Source organism: Humulus lupulus, chromosome 6, assembly GCF_963169125.1.
Source record: "Humulus lupulus chromosome 6, drHumLupu1.1, whole genome shotgun sequence".
NCBI classification, from domain to species: domain Eukaryota; kingdom Viridiplantae; phylum Streptophyta; class Magnoliopsida; order Rosales; family Cannabaceae; genus Humulus; species Humulus lupulus.
In genome coordinates, this window is record NC_084798.1 from 203,984,904 (window position 1) to 203,998,215 (window position 13,312).

The window sequence follows — 13,312 nt, forward strand, 5'->3', positions numbered from 1 at the left end:
TCCCATTTTTTACCAGCAAAAAAATATTTCCCTTTTTTTACCGACTGACCCTACCGGCGTCCGCTGGTAATGCCCAATTATGTTGTAGTGTACTAACTATATCTGAATAAATGAGAATCCTATATCGTCGTTATTTTGTCACAATGTTTTTTTTAAGAGATTTTTTTCTTAAATACACATTTTTTTTGTTTTTTCTATGGTTCCTATTTTTTTTCTTTCAAAAATACCTACTCAAGTTTTCAAAAATACGATTTTCAAAGTTTCATAATTACGAAAATACCTTTTTTAAGAGAAACAACTAGAAAGCAATTTGTAAGCAACTTGAAAACAACTCACTGGACCAACTAAACATAAAAAAAAAAAACTAAAAACAACGTGAAAGCACAAAAAAAAACCTAAAAACAACTTGAAATCAACACAAAAAAAGAAAAAAAAACCATAAAAATGTAAAAATTATCTTGAAACCGTAAAATTGAAAAAAAAAATATTTGACCATAAAAACGTAATTTTTTTTAGTGACAATTAGTATTTTATGTAAAAATCTCATTTTTTAATCCTAAGAAATATTAGCTTCATTAGGTTTTTGTTGATGATGTGTTAAAGTTTATTAATTATTATTTTAATTGTTTCTTGTGAGTGTGTTTTATTATGGGAATTTGCACATTTAGTACTTCCTGATTTGGTAAAGTATGATTTTGGTACCCTCTATTACTCACTTGGTACCCTCAATTTTAAAAATCAGTTAAAAATAGTACCTTCAACTCGGATTTTGTCAACATATTTTTCATAATGACCAGATTACCCTTGGTTATAATAAATTTATTTATTTTAATTATTTTTTTATTTATAAATATATTGAATTAATAAAAAAAACATAATTAGATTTAACAAAACAAAAATTCATAACCCCATACACAAATTTTATTTTTCAAAACTAGTAACAAAATAGATTTTGAATTATTTTATTTGCTAACCAAATTTGGAAAAAGATTTGGATTTGTCTTTTGCTTAGTTAAATGTGGAAAGTGAAGATATGGTTGTCCCCCATTTCCTTCGCTCATGCACTCGTCGGTCGCCCCCCATCCTTACCATCCTTGTGCCACCTCCATGGTTGACAAACTAAGAATCGATGAACCAAGAACATTAACGAATCTAGAGACAAAATCCAAATTTTATTCAAAATCATTCAAGAAAATTTAAAAGAAAATCCATGAATCTTTAATAAAAAAAAATTTCACCCACTTCGAAGTAGCCATCATCTCAAATCGAATCCCACATCAACGCCACGTCTGTGAATCTCCATCGTTCACCCACTTCCCCAACGAATCCAAATCGAAGGCGTGTTCGTGAGTCTCTGTTGATGCCACTCAAATCAAGCTTTTGTTCACCAATTTGTGAGTCCTCGTTGACAAGGCTAGCTCTTCCCCAAACAAACCCATATCTTCCCACTCCTCGTTGAGCAACTCCTCCCCAAGCCTTCGCTAGCCTCGTTCGTGAGTCCTTGGATCTCTTCGCCCCTCTGCTTTGCATCAAAGTCGTCTAACTTGAAAGCCATGCTCGAAGCTTCTGAGTGAGCGACGATCGTTGACTTCAATAGAGGCAAACTTCATCCTAGGCAACTACCACCAAAACAACTCTAACCTAGATCGAAGAAACCAGTGCCCACATTTTTCGAGTTGCCCACTTTGAAGATACCAGTCGTAAAAAAAACCTAGACCCTACCTCCACCTCGTTGAGCAACCGACTTCGCTTCCATCTCCGCCTCCAGTCTCCATCTTCGACATCATTCGCATTGAAGTAAGAAGAAAGAATTGAAGTGAAAGAGGAAAGAGGAAGAAGAAGAAGATGAATTGATTTTCAAAAATATTAGGGCTTGCTTTTCCTTTCCTTTCCTTTAATTTGATTAATCTTATTTTTATTTATATTAATTAAAATTAATTGGACGAAGGGCAATATGGTCATTATAAAAAATTGATGACCAAATATGACCGGAAGGTACCAATTTTAACTGATTTTCAAATTCGAGGGTATCAATTGAGTAGTACTAGTAGTAGAGGGTACTAAAATGAAATTTTGCTAAATCACAAGGTACTAAATGAGTACCTATCCTTTTATTAATTAATTTTAAAGCTATAGATCCGCCAATGATTCCAGGGATTATGAGTACATGGAAAAATGTGGAGAAAATGAGAAAACAACTTTAGATACAAAATAGAGGAAGTAATCAGAAAATAACAAAGTGATACTAATTAACTAATCGAAGTTATAACAGCCTAACTAGCCTCTCCAATATCTAATTAATAAAAGTAAATGTATATTGATAAACGCATGCAAATTCCACGGGCGATGTATGCAGAAAAACACAAATTTTCATCCTAATTTATTATCTACTGTTAAACCAACTTTGAATTTTTTTAAATATTAAAAAAACTAAATTTTAATTGTTCCTTAAATAAACTCTAATAATTATGATATTTGGGTGGCGAATTTTGAATTTTTAAACAAAACATTGGCCAATCTTTGTTGCAAACGCCGATCCCAATATGCATAAAATCATCACGTTTAACAAGACCCATGTCAAACTTTCAAAACTCCAATTCCAAGTAAGTAGCATGAAATATATCCAGGGTAATATGAAAAACAAAATGTCATATTTTATCATATAACAAAAGGAAAATATGTTTGGACCTTTTTCTTTGCAATATTTTCTTTGGGTATACACGCATGAATTTCATTGAGCATGAAAACTATCGATTATTGACTCTAAACATTATACGTAATAGGGTCAAATTTATGAACAAATACCAGTTAGAATTTATTTGTAGAATCGATTTCAGCACCTAATAATTGAAGTTCTGATTGGTCGGGGAATAGAAAATAAATTTCTTCTATTGTTGTGAAAAGATTATTATATGTTTTGACATTGGGTGGGGATTCAAACTTAGTAATTTAATTGTGAGGAAATGTGAGAACTGCTTCTAGATTATTAATATTTAATTAAAAATGTTCTTATCATTTTTTCTCTTATTATTTTTTACCTATTCTATTCCTATTGTTATTTGCAATTTTATGTTTTCTTGTATCCTAAGATCATGAACACATCACTTTTTTTTTTCATAGAATCGGTCAGAACATGTTCCACACTACAAAAGTCAACATTTATGGGAATATTAAGGTAGAAATATATATGTTTTTTTTGTTTATATATACTCATGATCTTGTAATAAGAATATCCATTGCAACAAAAGTTTGCGTAACAGCACTACTACACAGTATATTCAGTACTCCAAAGGATCCAGATCATCATCAAATAATCACAAAGTAATAAGATTGTAACTAATTTAGGTTTCAGAAGTGAAATAATTAGTCTCCTCATCAGAAGGAGAAGATGATAATGATGATGACGATGAGATAATCTTCTTCTCTCGTTGCAGACGTTCAAACTCCTCATAAGCCCAGTCAAGGCCAACACAGTAGTAGATTGGAGGGTTGAACCTGCAATCATTGATATCTGGTGCTAAGAACGCCCCATTCTCAACCAAAAACTTCACTGCTTCTCTCTTCCGTTGCTTGGCCGCATAGTGGAGCGGAGTCCAGCCACACGAACCGCCATTGACATTCTTAGCTTTAGCATCAATATCCGCACCACGCTCCAGTAATTCCTCCATGACCGAGAGGTGGCCACCCTCGGCAGCCAGGTGGAGAGGAGTTACGCCTGTCGATTTGGAGCCGCATGCAGCCACGTTCACGTCCATTCCCTCCTCCTCCAGAAGACGCTTAACCTCTTCTAAATCCCCTCTACGAGCCATGATATGAAGCGAACTCCAACCACTTCTATGATCATGATTATGATCATCCCTACTTACTGACCCAGATCGAGACCTGCGCCTAGTCCTCGACAAACTTCGACTACTCATCATGATAATACCAATTAGTTAATTCTCTTGAATATATTGGGTCAGGGCAATGATATCCCAAAAGGGTTTTGATGATCTTCTAATATAATTGAAGAAACAGAAAAGGGTTTGCTAGAATGAGTAGCGATGGATCTGTATGAGGTTTGTGATTATATATATGCATATATTTCCGAGTAATATGATATAATTAAGGATATTTTTATGAATTTAATTTTTTAATTAAGTTTCAAAAAAAATTATATCGTAATTAACAAAGATATTATATATAAAAATAATTTCAAAAAATATCTGTAAATTTAATTAGATATTATACTTTCAAATTTAAACTGAACAGGTTAGTGAGTTCATTGGGCTACTCAAAGTACAGTTGAGCATTTCTCGTAAAACAGCTCACGGATTTTATGGAAATTTATATCAAGGCAAACTGCCAAAAAAAAATGAGGCTGTCTCATAAGGATATTTTAATTAATTCTCTACTCCATCGAACTACTTTTATGAAAACTCACCTTCACTACAACTCTCTATATCAATTTTAATTAATATTCATGATTATATTATAATATGATTTTTGCAAATTCAAGATGACTTTTTTTAATGGTAAAAATTTATCAAACAATTATATTGAATATATAAAAGTTATATATTATAGTGAAAAGAATTATTAAGTTCTTCTTTTTACTCATAATAACATGATAGGTATGTCTTTATTATTTTTAAATAAATATGATTTAAGTATTTAAATTATTATAAAATATCTTTAAAATATCATATTTTAATTAATTAATTAATTTATTTTTGTTTAAGTTTACGTTTGTTCTAGTTTTAGAATTTAACAGTGACCACAAAAGATTATATATTATACGCTTAATATAATATTAAGTTTAAGTTTAATTAAATTTTATTTAAGTTATTAAATATATGATTTTATTATTTTTAAATAATTATTATTGTAAAATATCATATTTTAATTTGTTTAATTATTTATTTATTTTATTTTATTTAAGTTTAAGTTATGTTTACAATCTATCGTTAAATATATTTCGTTAAAAGTTAACGAAAAAAATAAAAAACTGTTAAAACAAAAAATTTATGTTATCTATAAATATTAATGATGGTTGATATAGCGGATATGCAAACTAGGATGATTACAAGTTAAAGATTGAAATACCAAATGAAGCTGGTCGAGACTTACGCATGTGAAAATAGGTCATTACCAATATCTAAAGCTGAACCACCTAAATATGTCGTTTACGTTTGTTATTCTTGAAGTTTATAATTCTCAAATTATTATCAATCTTCATTCAAATAGTCATTATTCATTTTTGTGGTCAACAATATATATTAGTAACACCATGTACTTTAATGATATTTTTTAGTCATAAACAATTTTTTTATGACTAAAAGGGATATTTAGTCACAAAATTGTGGCATGACTAAAAAGTTATCATTAAATGATACCTTTTATGTAGTAACATAATTATAATATTATAAATATATAAATTAGGGACAAAATACAAATTTTACATGCAAAATTTAAATAAATTAGAAAAATAAAAAATATATAATTATAAAAATCTCTTCTATATAAGAAATGTGTAAATGACTTAAATTATTGATTTTAACTATTTTTTTTGTTAATATTAACGAAATATTACAAATAGTTAACGGAATATACTTTTAAAAGTTATTAAAATAGATATTTATTAATTATATTAATATAAATTTAAATATTATAATAATATTTTATATAAGAACAGAAACTCTCGGTTTTAACGATTTTTTTGTTAACTTTAAAATAATATTAAAAAATTTAACGGAATATACTTTTAAAAGTTATTAAAAATAGATATTTATTAATTATATTAATATAAATTTAAATATTATAAATATCATTATTATATTAATATTTTACATGATATTTTATAATTATATTAATATAAATTTAAATATTATAACATATCATTTATTATAATAATATATAATACATAATCTTAATTTTTATTAAATTTTTTATCATTTATAAAGAAAACATATTTTTTATAACTTAATGTAACTTAACTAAATATATATATATATATATTCATTTTAAATAGAGTTTATACTTTTTTGGACCTTATGTTTTGTCTCATTACCTGTTTGGACCTTGTGTTTTGACAAATTACTTTTTGGACCCTACGTTTTGTAAAATGGTTAAAATAGAACCCTAAACCTGATTTTGGTCAATGTTTTCTCAACTAAAATCACAAATAATTTACCAAACTAACAATTCAGAACAAAAATAAAATCATTCTGCTTAAAAAATGTGTTGTTATATTCAATTTTTTCTTCATCAAAATTGAGTTTAGTGTTCTATTTTAACCATTTTACAAAACATAGGGTTCAAAAAGTAATTTGTTAAAACACAGGGTCCAAACAGATAATGAGACAAAACACATGGTCTAAAAATGTATAAACCATTTTAAATAACAACAAACATTATAAATACATTATATATGAGTGTCGTATGTGTACAAATAGTATGATTGTGTAACTATATAAGAAATTAGAATTACATTTAATTATTTTCCATCAAGAATAAACAAACTTCTTCTCCAATCATAAATGTGTGATTTGAATAATATCATGAATATTTTATATATTAAATAGTGTATTTTATGATCTAAAATGTTATCATATATATATATTTTTTAAAACTATAAACAATGTTTATGTTTAATTTTTCTTTTAATATATATATGCCATTGTTTCATATATATAATATTGTTTATTTATTTAAATTTTATATAACAATCATAAAAACTAAATAACTATATGTAATAATTTTTTTAAAAATAAAACTAAGTTACAGTGATTGCACATTATTTTAGCAATGATTTCATTGATAAATATCATAATGTCATATAGAACCTAGAAAACATAAATATCCCAAAGAAAATTAAGGATATTTTCTAACTAAACAAGTTGTCTTTAGAGCATGCGCAACTAATAATGAAATAAATAATCATTGATTAGGGACACTCCTATAGAAATCTAGATAACAAACTTGTTATAACCTCTAGCAAAGACCCAATGTCATTGTAAAATGTAGCTCTCTTAGCAAAAAAGACATAACTGTTAAATAATATGTGCCCACAACATCCACCAGAAGATCTAGCCAAAGAATTCAATCCGGCGCTACCATCTACTCCACACATTTTGCTTGTATGACTGAGAAACAACCTACAAAATAAAATATCATACAAACAAAAACAACATTAGTTAATGAAATTGAACAATTGATAAAATTCAAAGGAGAATAATACTAAATCACACGACAATTATAAATTAGTTATCAATTATAATTGATAAAAGAAGAAAAACCTTATCTATGAAGTGCAATGATTGTCAATAGCATCTTTAAAGTCACACATTCTCATTGGATGACAAAACAACCTACAAAAAGTATCAAAACATAAAATTGAGATAATTATTAAACTTTTAAGAATGAAATAAAGAGAAAAAAAATAATATTGTACGCCCTAATTTTCCACGGGCTATTAGCGAGCTGAGATATGGCGTAATTATATCAGCCACGTGGATACCACGTGGCTGGAGCTGCTGTTGTCAGATCCTACCTCTTTAGCTCGAGGTAACCAAAGGTTTATCAAGACTATTTAAGGGCCGAGTCAAGACTATGAAGACCGCAGGTCAAGAAGGCATCCAGCTCGGGGCACGAGCTGGAGTTGGAAGCTGTGACCTTTTATAAAGTCAACCACGCAATGTAAACGTGCATATATCAGACATCACATGTCTGATATATCCTTGAATTCTCGGACACGCAGCAGGAACGTGCGTGTTCAGGCACCCACGACTGGGTTGGGCCGTGCGGCCCATTATCCCCCTTTCCTATTGATTAGACCACACTTCATGTGTCAGGTTTTAATAATTAATCATGAATGTCACAGAAGTGACATGATGGGTAAGGAGGTCACGGGATGACCCCCCTTACCAACCCCCAGGTGCCTTCTCCTATAAATATGGAGAGGCTGAGAGTTGCAAAGGGTTGGATTCTATGGTGTAACGAAATACCTTGTAAATAATACCAGAAATATAGCAATAATATTGGCTGGTGGAGTAGAAGGATTTTAACCTTTGAACCACCTAAAAAAAGTGTTTGCATTACCATTTTACATTAAGATCACTCATCCATTTCGGTTCAGCACTTAGCACTAATCTCATTCTCTTATTTTCTTAATTACCTGTTGGCGAAGAACCGCGTCAATAGTTTGGTGCTTTCATTGAGAGCTTGTTAGATTGGTGCTATCGCAAATATCCAACTATGGTGACCACTCGATCAAGACATGGTAACGAGGTGGAACAACATGATGGGAAGGAGGCCCATCATGCCGCCATCTCCGGTGAGCAAAACCTTGAAGTTCAGCAGTGGCCGGGCAAGCAGCCGATAGGCCAGGATGACACTGGAAGTTCGGCACCCCGGCCACCTAATCCAAACCTGGATTTTTACACGGCGGTAGAGATGGAGAATGCTCAATTGAGGAGTCAGCTGGCGAAAGCTAGTCAGCAGATTAAGGAGGTGTTGGCCCGACTACCCCCTCTTACAACCGACCCTAACGTCGGAAAGAGGCAAGGCGAGACTCATAAGTCCCGCCGGGGTAATCGTTCCAGGCCTAGCCGCTCGGCCAGACCTCCGACATCCAACTCTACCCCCTCATCGCACCGCCGAGAGGCAATCTTCGAAGAAATACCCAGGGCCGAGAACAGTATAGCCGCTCGGTTCGAACTTCAACTCCCAGCTCACAGCCAGACTCGAGCGCGCCCAGAAGGGCTCGGGGGAGTTCTAGAACGAGATCTGGGGAGGGCTCACAGCGACAACCCGTCCTGGCCAGCCTTCCTGCGCCCCGCTCAGATCGCTAGGTTTAGGGCCGAAAGGCCCTTACCTAACCTAATTTGCCCAGACGGAACTAGGATTGCATCCCCGGTCAGGCATCCTCCTTCACCGATAAGATACCCATTTCCTCCTCGGCCTATCCAAGATATCCCAGCTTATGGGAGCGACAGGAGGAACCCGCCTTCCGCAGGACCTTCCCATTGTAGCAGGGCGCCCAGGGAAGTCCCGGATCCTCACCCGCAGAGGCGGGCTCCGAGCTTCTCTAGCGGGAGCTACTGGACCGGAAGTCGCCGGAGTGACCTTTCTGGGGGATACCTGCGCCAACGCCTAAGCTCGGCGCAAATTCCTCAAGCCACCCTGAGGGGCAACCTACGAGATCGCCTTAACTCTCATAGGGAGGACCCAGTAGGAAGTGGCAGCCATGCTCGCTCAAGGGGAGACCTGTCCGAGGTGCGTGACGGCGGGAATGTCCCAAATAACCTATCTCAAGATAGGAGGGGCAATAACCCACTAAACGCATACAATGGATCCGGAGCTATTGAACAGCCCCAGAATAACCAAGGAGTGCGAGAGTGCTTTCCTCGACCTGAAGGCACATCTCGCCGAGCCGCCCGTACTGTCCAAACCAAAGGCAGAAGAGCCTATTTTCCTTTACCTAGCTGTCACAGAAGATGCAGCTAGTGCCGTATTGGTCGGTGAAAAAGACTGGGTTCAGAAGCCGATCTACTAGTTCAGAAGACTGGCCGAATCCCGATACCCGTTGATGGAAAAATTGGCGTTCTGTCTTATTACGGCCTCCCGAAAGCTCTGGCAGTATTTCCAGTCCCACTCAATACACGTCATGACCGATCAGCCTTTAAGGCAGGTTTTGCAAAAACCTGAAGCATCGAGACGTCTGTTAAAATGGGCTATCGAACTCAGTCAGTTCGAGATTTTGTACACCCCCCGAACTGCCATAAAGAATCAGGCCCTGGCTGACTTTGTGGAAGAATGCACAAGATTCAGGGAGGATCCTGTGGAAGAGTCACCCCAGGTTACCTCGACCCAGGCACCATGGAAGATCTTCGTGGATGGCTCATCTAATGAGAACGGCTTCGGGGCTGGAATCATTTTGATATCCCCAGAAGGGCATAGATTCCACTCGGCGTTGAGATTCAGATTCGAGGCCTCCAACAACGAGGCCGAATACGAAGCTTTGCTAGCCGGGCTAAGGGTAGGCCAGGAGCTGAAGGCCAATTCCGTTCAGTGCTTCAGCGATTCCCAGCTCGTGGTAAACCAGGTGCTAGGTGAATATCAAGCACGGGGAGCTAAGATGGCTGCTTACCTGGCCAAGGTAAAAGTCGAACTGTCCGCATTTGAACGAGGCTCAATCGAGCAGATACCTCGAGAGCAAAACGCTAACGCAGACGCCCTAGCCAAGCTCGCTACCTCCGGGGAGACGGAGGCGTTGGGGTTAGTACCACTAGAGTTCCTGAAGAAACCAAGTGTAGAAGAGGTCGGGGCGAGGTTGAGATGATCGACGCCAGACCGACCTGGATGACCCCCATCCTCGAGTACCTTACTGAAGGAAAGTTACCCGAGGGGCGTAATGACGCACGGCGGGTACTGTACCAGGCTCCAAGGTATACGATGACAGATGGGGTGTTATACCGGCGTGGGCATTCCCTACCCCTCTTACGATGTGTTCTGCCAAGCGAAGCGAAGGCCATCTTGCAGGAAGTGCACGAGGGTTTTTGCGGGGATCACACTGGGGGGCAAAGCTTGGCCCTAAAATTCTTAAGGCAAGGATATTACTGGCCCACTCTGTCAAAGGACTCGATCTCGTATGTCAAGAAATGCGACGAGTGCCAACGATTCGCCACAGTTGCCCGAGCTCCCCCAGTCGAGTTGAAGATGATCTCGTCCCCATGGCCATTTGCGATCTGGGGAATCGACTTGGTTGGCGCCCTCCCTACTGGAAAGGGCGGGATCCGCTACACCGTGGTGGCTATCGACTACTTCACAAAGTGGGCTGAGGCAGAACCTTTGGCAACAATCACTTCCAAGAAAGTCCTCGACTTCGTGGTCAAGAGCATTATCTGCCGGTTCGGGCTGCCGAAGAAAATCATATCCGATAATGGGACTCAGTTCGACAACGACCTCTTCACCAAATTTTGTGAAAGGTACGGTATCATGAAAAGCTTCTCCTCCATGGCCTATCCTCAGGCAAACGGCCAGGTCGAGGCTGTCAATAAGACGCTAAAGGCGAGCCTTAAGAAGAGGCTGAACGAAGCCAAAGGGGTCTGCCCAGAACAGCTCCCGCAGGTACTGTGGGCATACCAGACCTCGCATCGGACCCCTACGGGGCATACTCCTTTCTCCCTGGCTTTTGGGAGTGAGGCAGTCCTTCCTGTTGAGTTAAAGGTATATTCGCATAGAGTCCAGGCATATGACCAGGATCGCAATCATGAACTACTTTGATCATCCCTCGACCTAATTGATGAAAGGCGAGAAGAGTCACAGCTCCAGCTCGCACATTACCAGCAAAAAATTACGCGTTATTTCAACTCAAAGGTCCGAAAACGCGCTTTTAGCATTGGCGACCTGGTCCTCAAGAGAGTCTTCTTAGCTGGCAAGGATTCTAAAGATGGAGCATTGGGACCGAATTGGGAAGGGCCTTATCAAATAGCCGAGGTCATAAAGGAAGGAACCTACAAGTTAGCCCGGCTTAATGGAGAAGCAGTCCCACGAGCTTGGAACGCCATCCACTTAAAGAAGTATTATCAGCGACACCCTTCTAAGGCTTACTCAGAAAGGCCATTTCTTATGTATTAAGCAATGAGAATTAAATCTTCTTTCATTATTGTGTATATTTACGAATGTAATCTCAAGTAACCACGAAAGACAATTTCCTAATTACTTGGGGGGGCATATGGTACCTGGATAATATAACCAGGCCGCCTTAAAGACTTAGAAGTTGATTCAAATCGATTGATCGATGTTTTTCTTAAAAAACACGACATATTGATAAAGGATTAACACAAACTAAGTCTTATCCTGGATATAACTAGGTCATCCTAAAACTTAGAAGTTGATTCAAATTGATTGATCAGTGTTTTTCTTAAAAAAACACAAGATATTGGTCAAGAATTAACGCGAACTAAGTTTTCAAACTAACGTCCTGGACATAACCAGGTCCTAAAACTTAGAAGTTGATTCAAATTGATTGATCGGTGTTTTTTTTAAAAAGCATGAGATATCAATACAAATTAACGCGAACTAAGTTTTTAAAGCGAGGTCCGGGATTCAACCAGGATTTGTCATAAAAGTTGGATCAAGATTGGTTAATGTGTTTTTCCCAGAAAAATATAAGAGTATCAATCATAGCACCACCAAAAAGAAAAACAAACTAAGGTACATAGAATCAAAAATTGATAAAACCAATTGTCTCGAGGTGAAAAAACCTCATACAAAGTTACAAAAAAAAATATACATGTAAAAAGAAAAAGAAAGGCCCTAGGCTCCACCGGGCTGCTCCGTTGAGGTGGCCGTCTCGCCCTCTTGCTCAGCCATTGTGGAGGCCTCCCCAATCTTAGAAGGCGCCTCTTGCTGGAGGCGAGCTTTGAACCCTTCCCGGAAGGCCTCCCAGTCTGCTCCTAAAAAGGAGAAGTCGCCGTCCGAGTTGAAGACCCAACAGTGGTAGAGCATGTCCTCCACGGCGAAGCAGGAAGCTGCCTTCTCCGTTGCCAGGGCGGCCTTAGCCTCCTTTGCTCCAGTCTTCGCAGAGTCCAGCTCAGCCATTGCGGCAGCTAGGGCGGCCTTGGTAGCCTCGGCCTCTTGAAGCTTAGGACAGGCTGCATCCAGCTCAGCCCGCGCAGCCGCCAAGGCATCCTTAGCCTCATGTTCCTTCTTTTGGGCCGTCTGCAGGGTGGCCAAGGTAGTCTGATGGGCATCCAAAGCCGCCTGGTGATCTCCCCTCATGTCCTCGAGCCGAGCCTTGGACCTGGATATGCTCCGGTGAAGAGCCAGAGCACCCTACAAAACAAGGAGGCAACTGCCTTAGAAAAAAAAGAGAGACAAGGCAAAGCATGGTAACCAAAGAGTATATAAGGGCAAAGCCAGCTTACCGTTAGCGCCATTCCCAGTGAAGACTCCATCACACTCTCCAGGCTCCTTGTTTCGATTGCCCGCAGGTCCCTCTCAGTGGCGTTGTAGTAGTGGTCGACGGTGTAGGTCGCCGTCTCGTACACCGTCCCCTGGAAGACGTCAGGAATCTTCTCCAAGGCTTGGGGGTCCACCAAAATGTGCACCTCGGGGGCTACGGTTGTCAGAGTCCTGGCCTCCTCCTCCATGTCCCGAAGAGGGGTCGGAGCTCGTGGAGGGGGCGGGGGAATCTTCTCCGCTGCCGGAGGAGGCGGAGGTACCTTGGCCTGGGCAGCCGGGTTCTGGTCTTTCCCCTTTGCAGGGGATTTGGATGTTGTCCCATCGGCCTTCTTTGCCACCCGGAGCTTCTTCACCATGGGCCCAG

The 13,312-nt window shown here is 37.9% G+C and overlaps 1 protein-coding gene across 1 annotated transcript; it reads right to left on the reverse strand.

The window, feature by feature from the left end:
- Positions 1-3,341: 3,341 nt before the first annotated feature.
- LOC133785877 (phytochrome-interacting ankyrin-repeat protein 2-like) lies at positions 3,342-3,917 on the reverse strand. The gene has a single exon (XM_062225093.1). It carries the CDS (start codon positions 3,915-3,917, stop codon positions 3,342-3,344), a length of 576 nt encoding a protein of 191 aa, XP_062081077.1.
- Between the last annotated feature and the right edge of the window lie 9,395 nt (positions 3,918-13,312).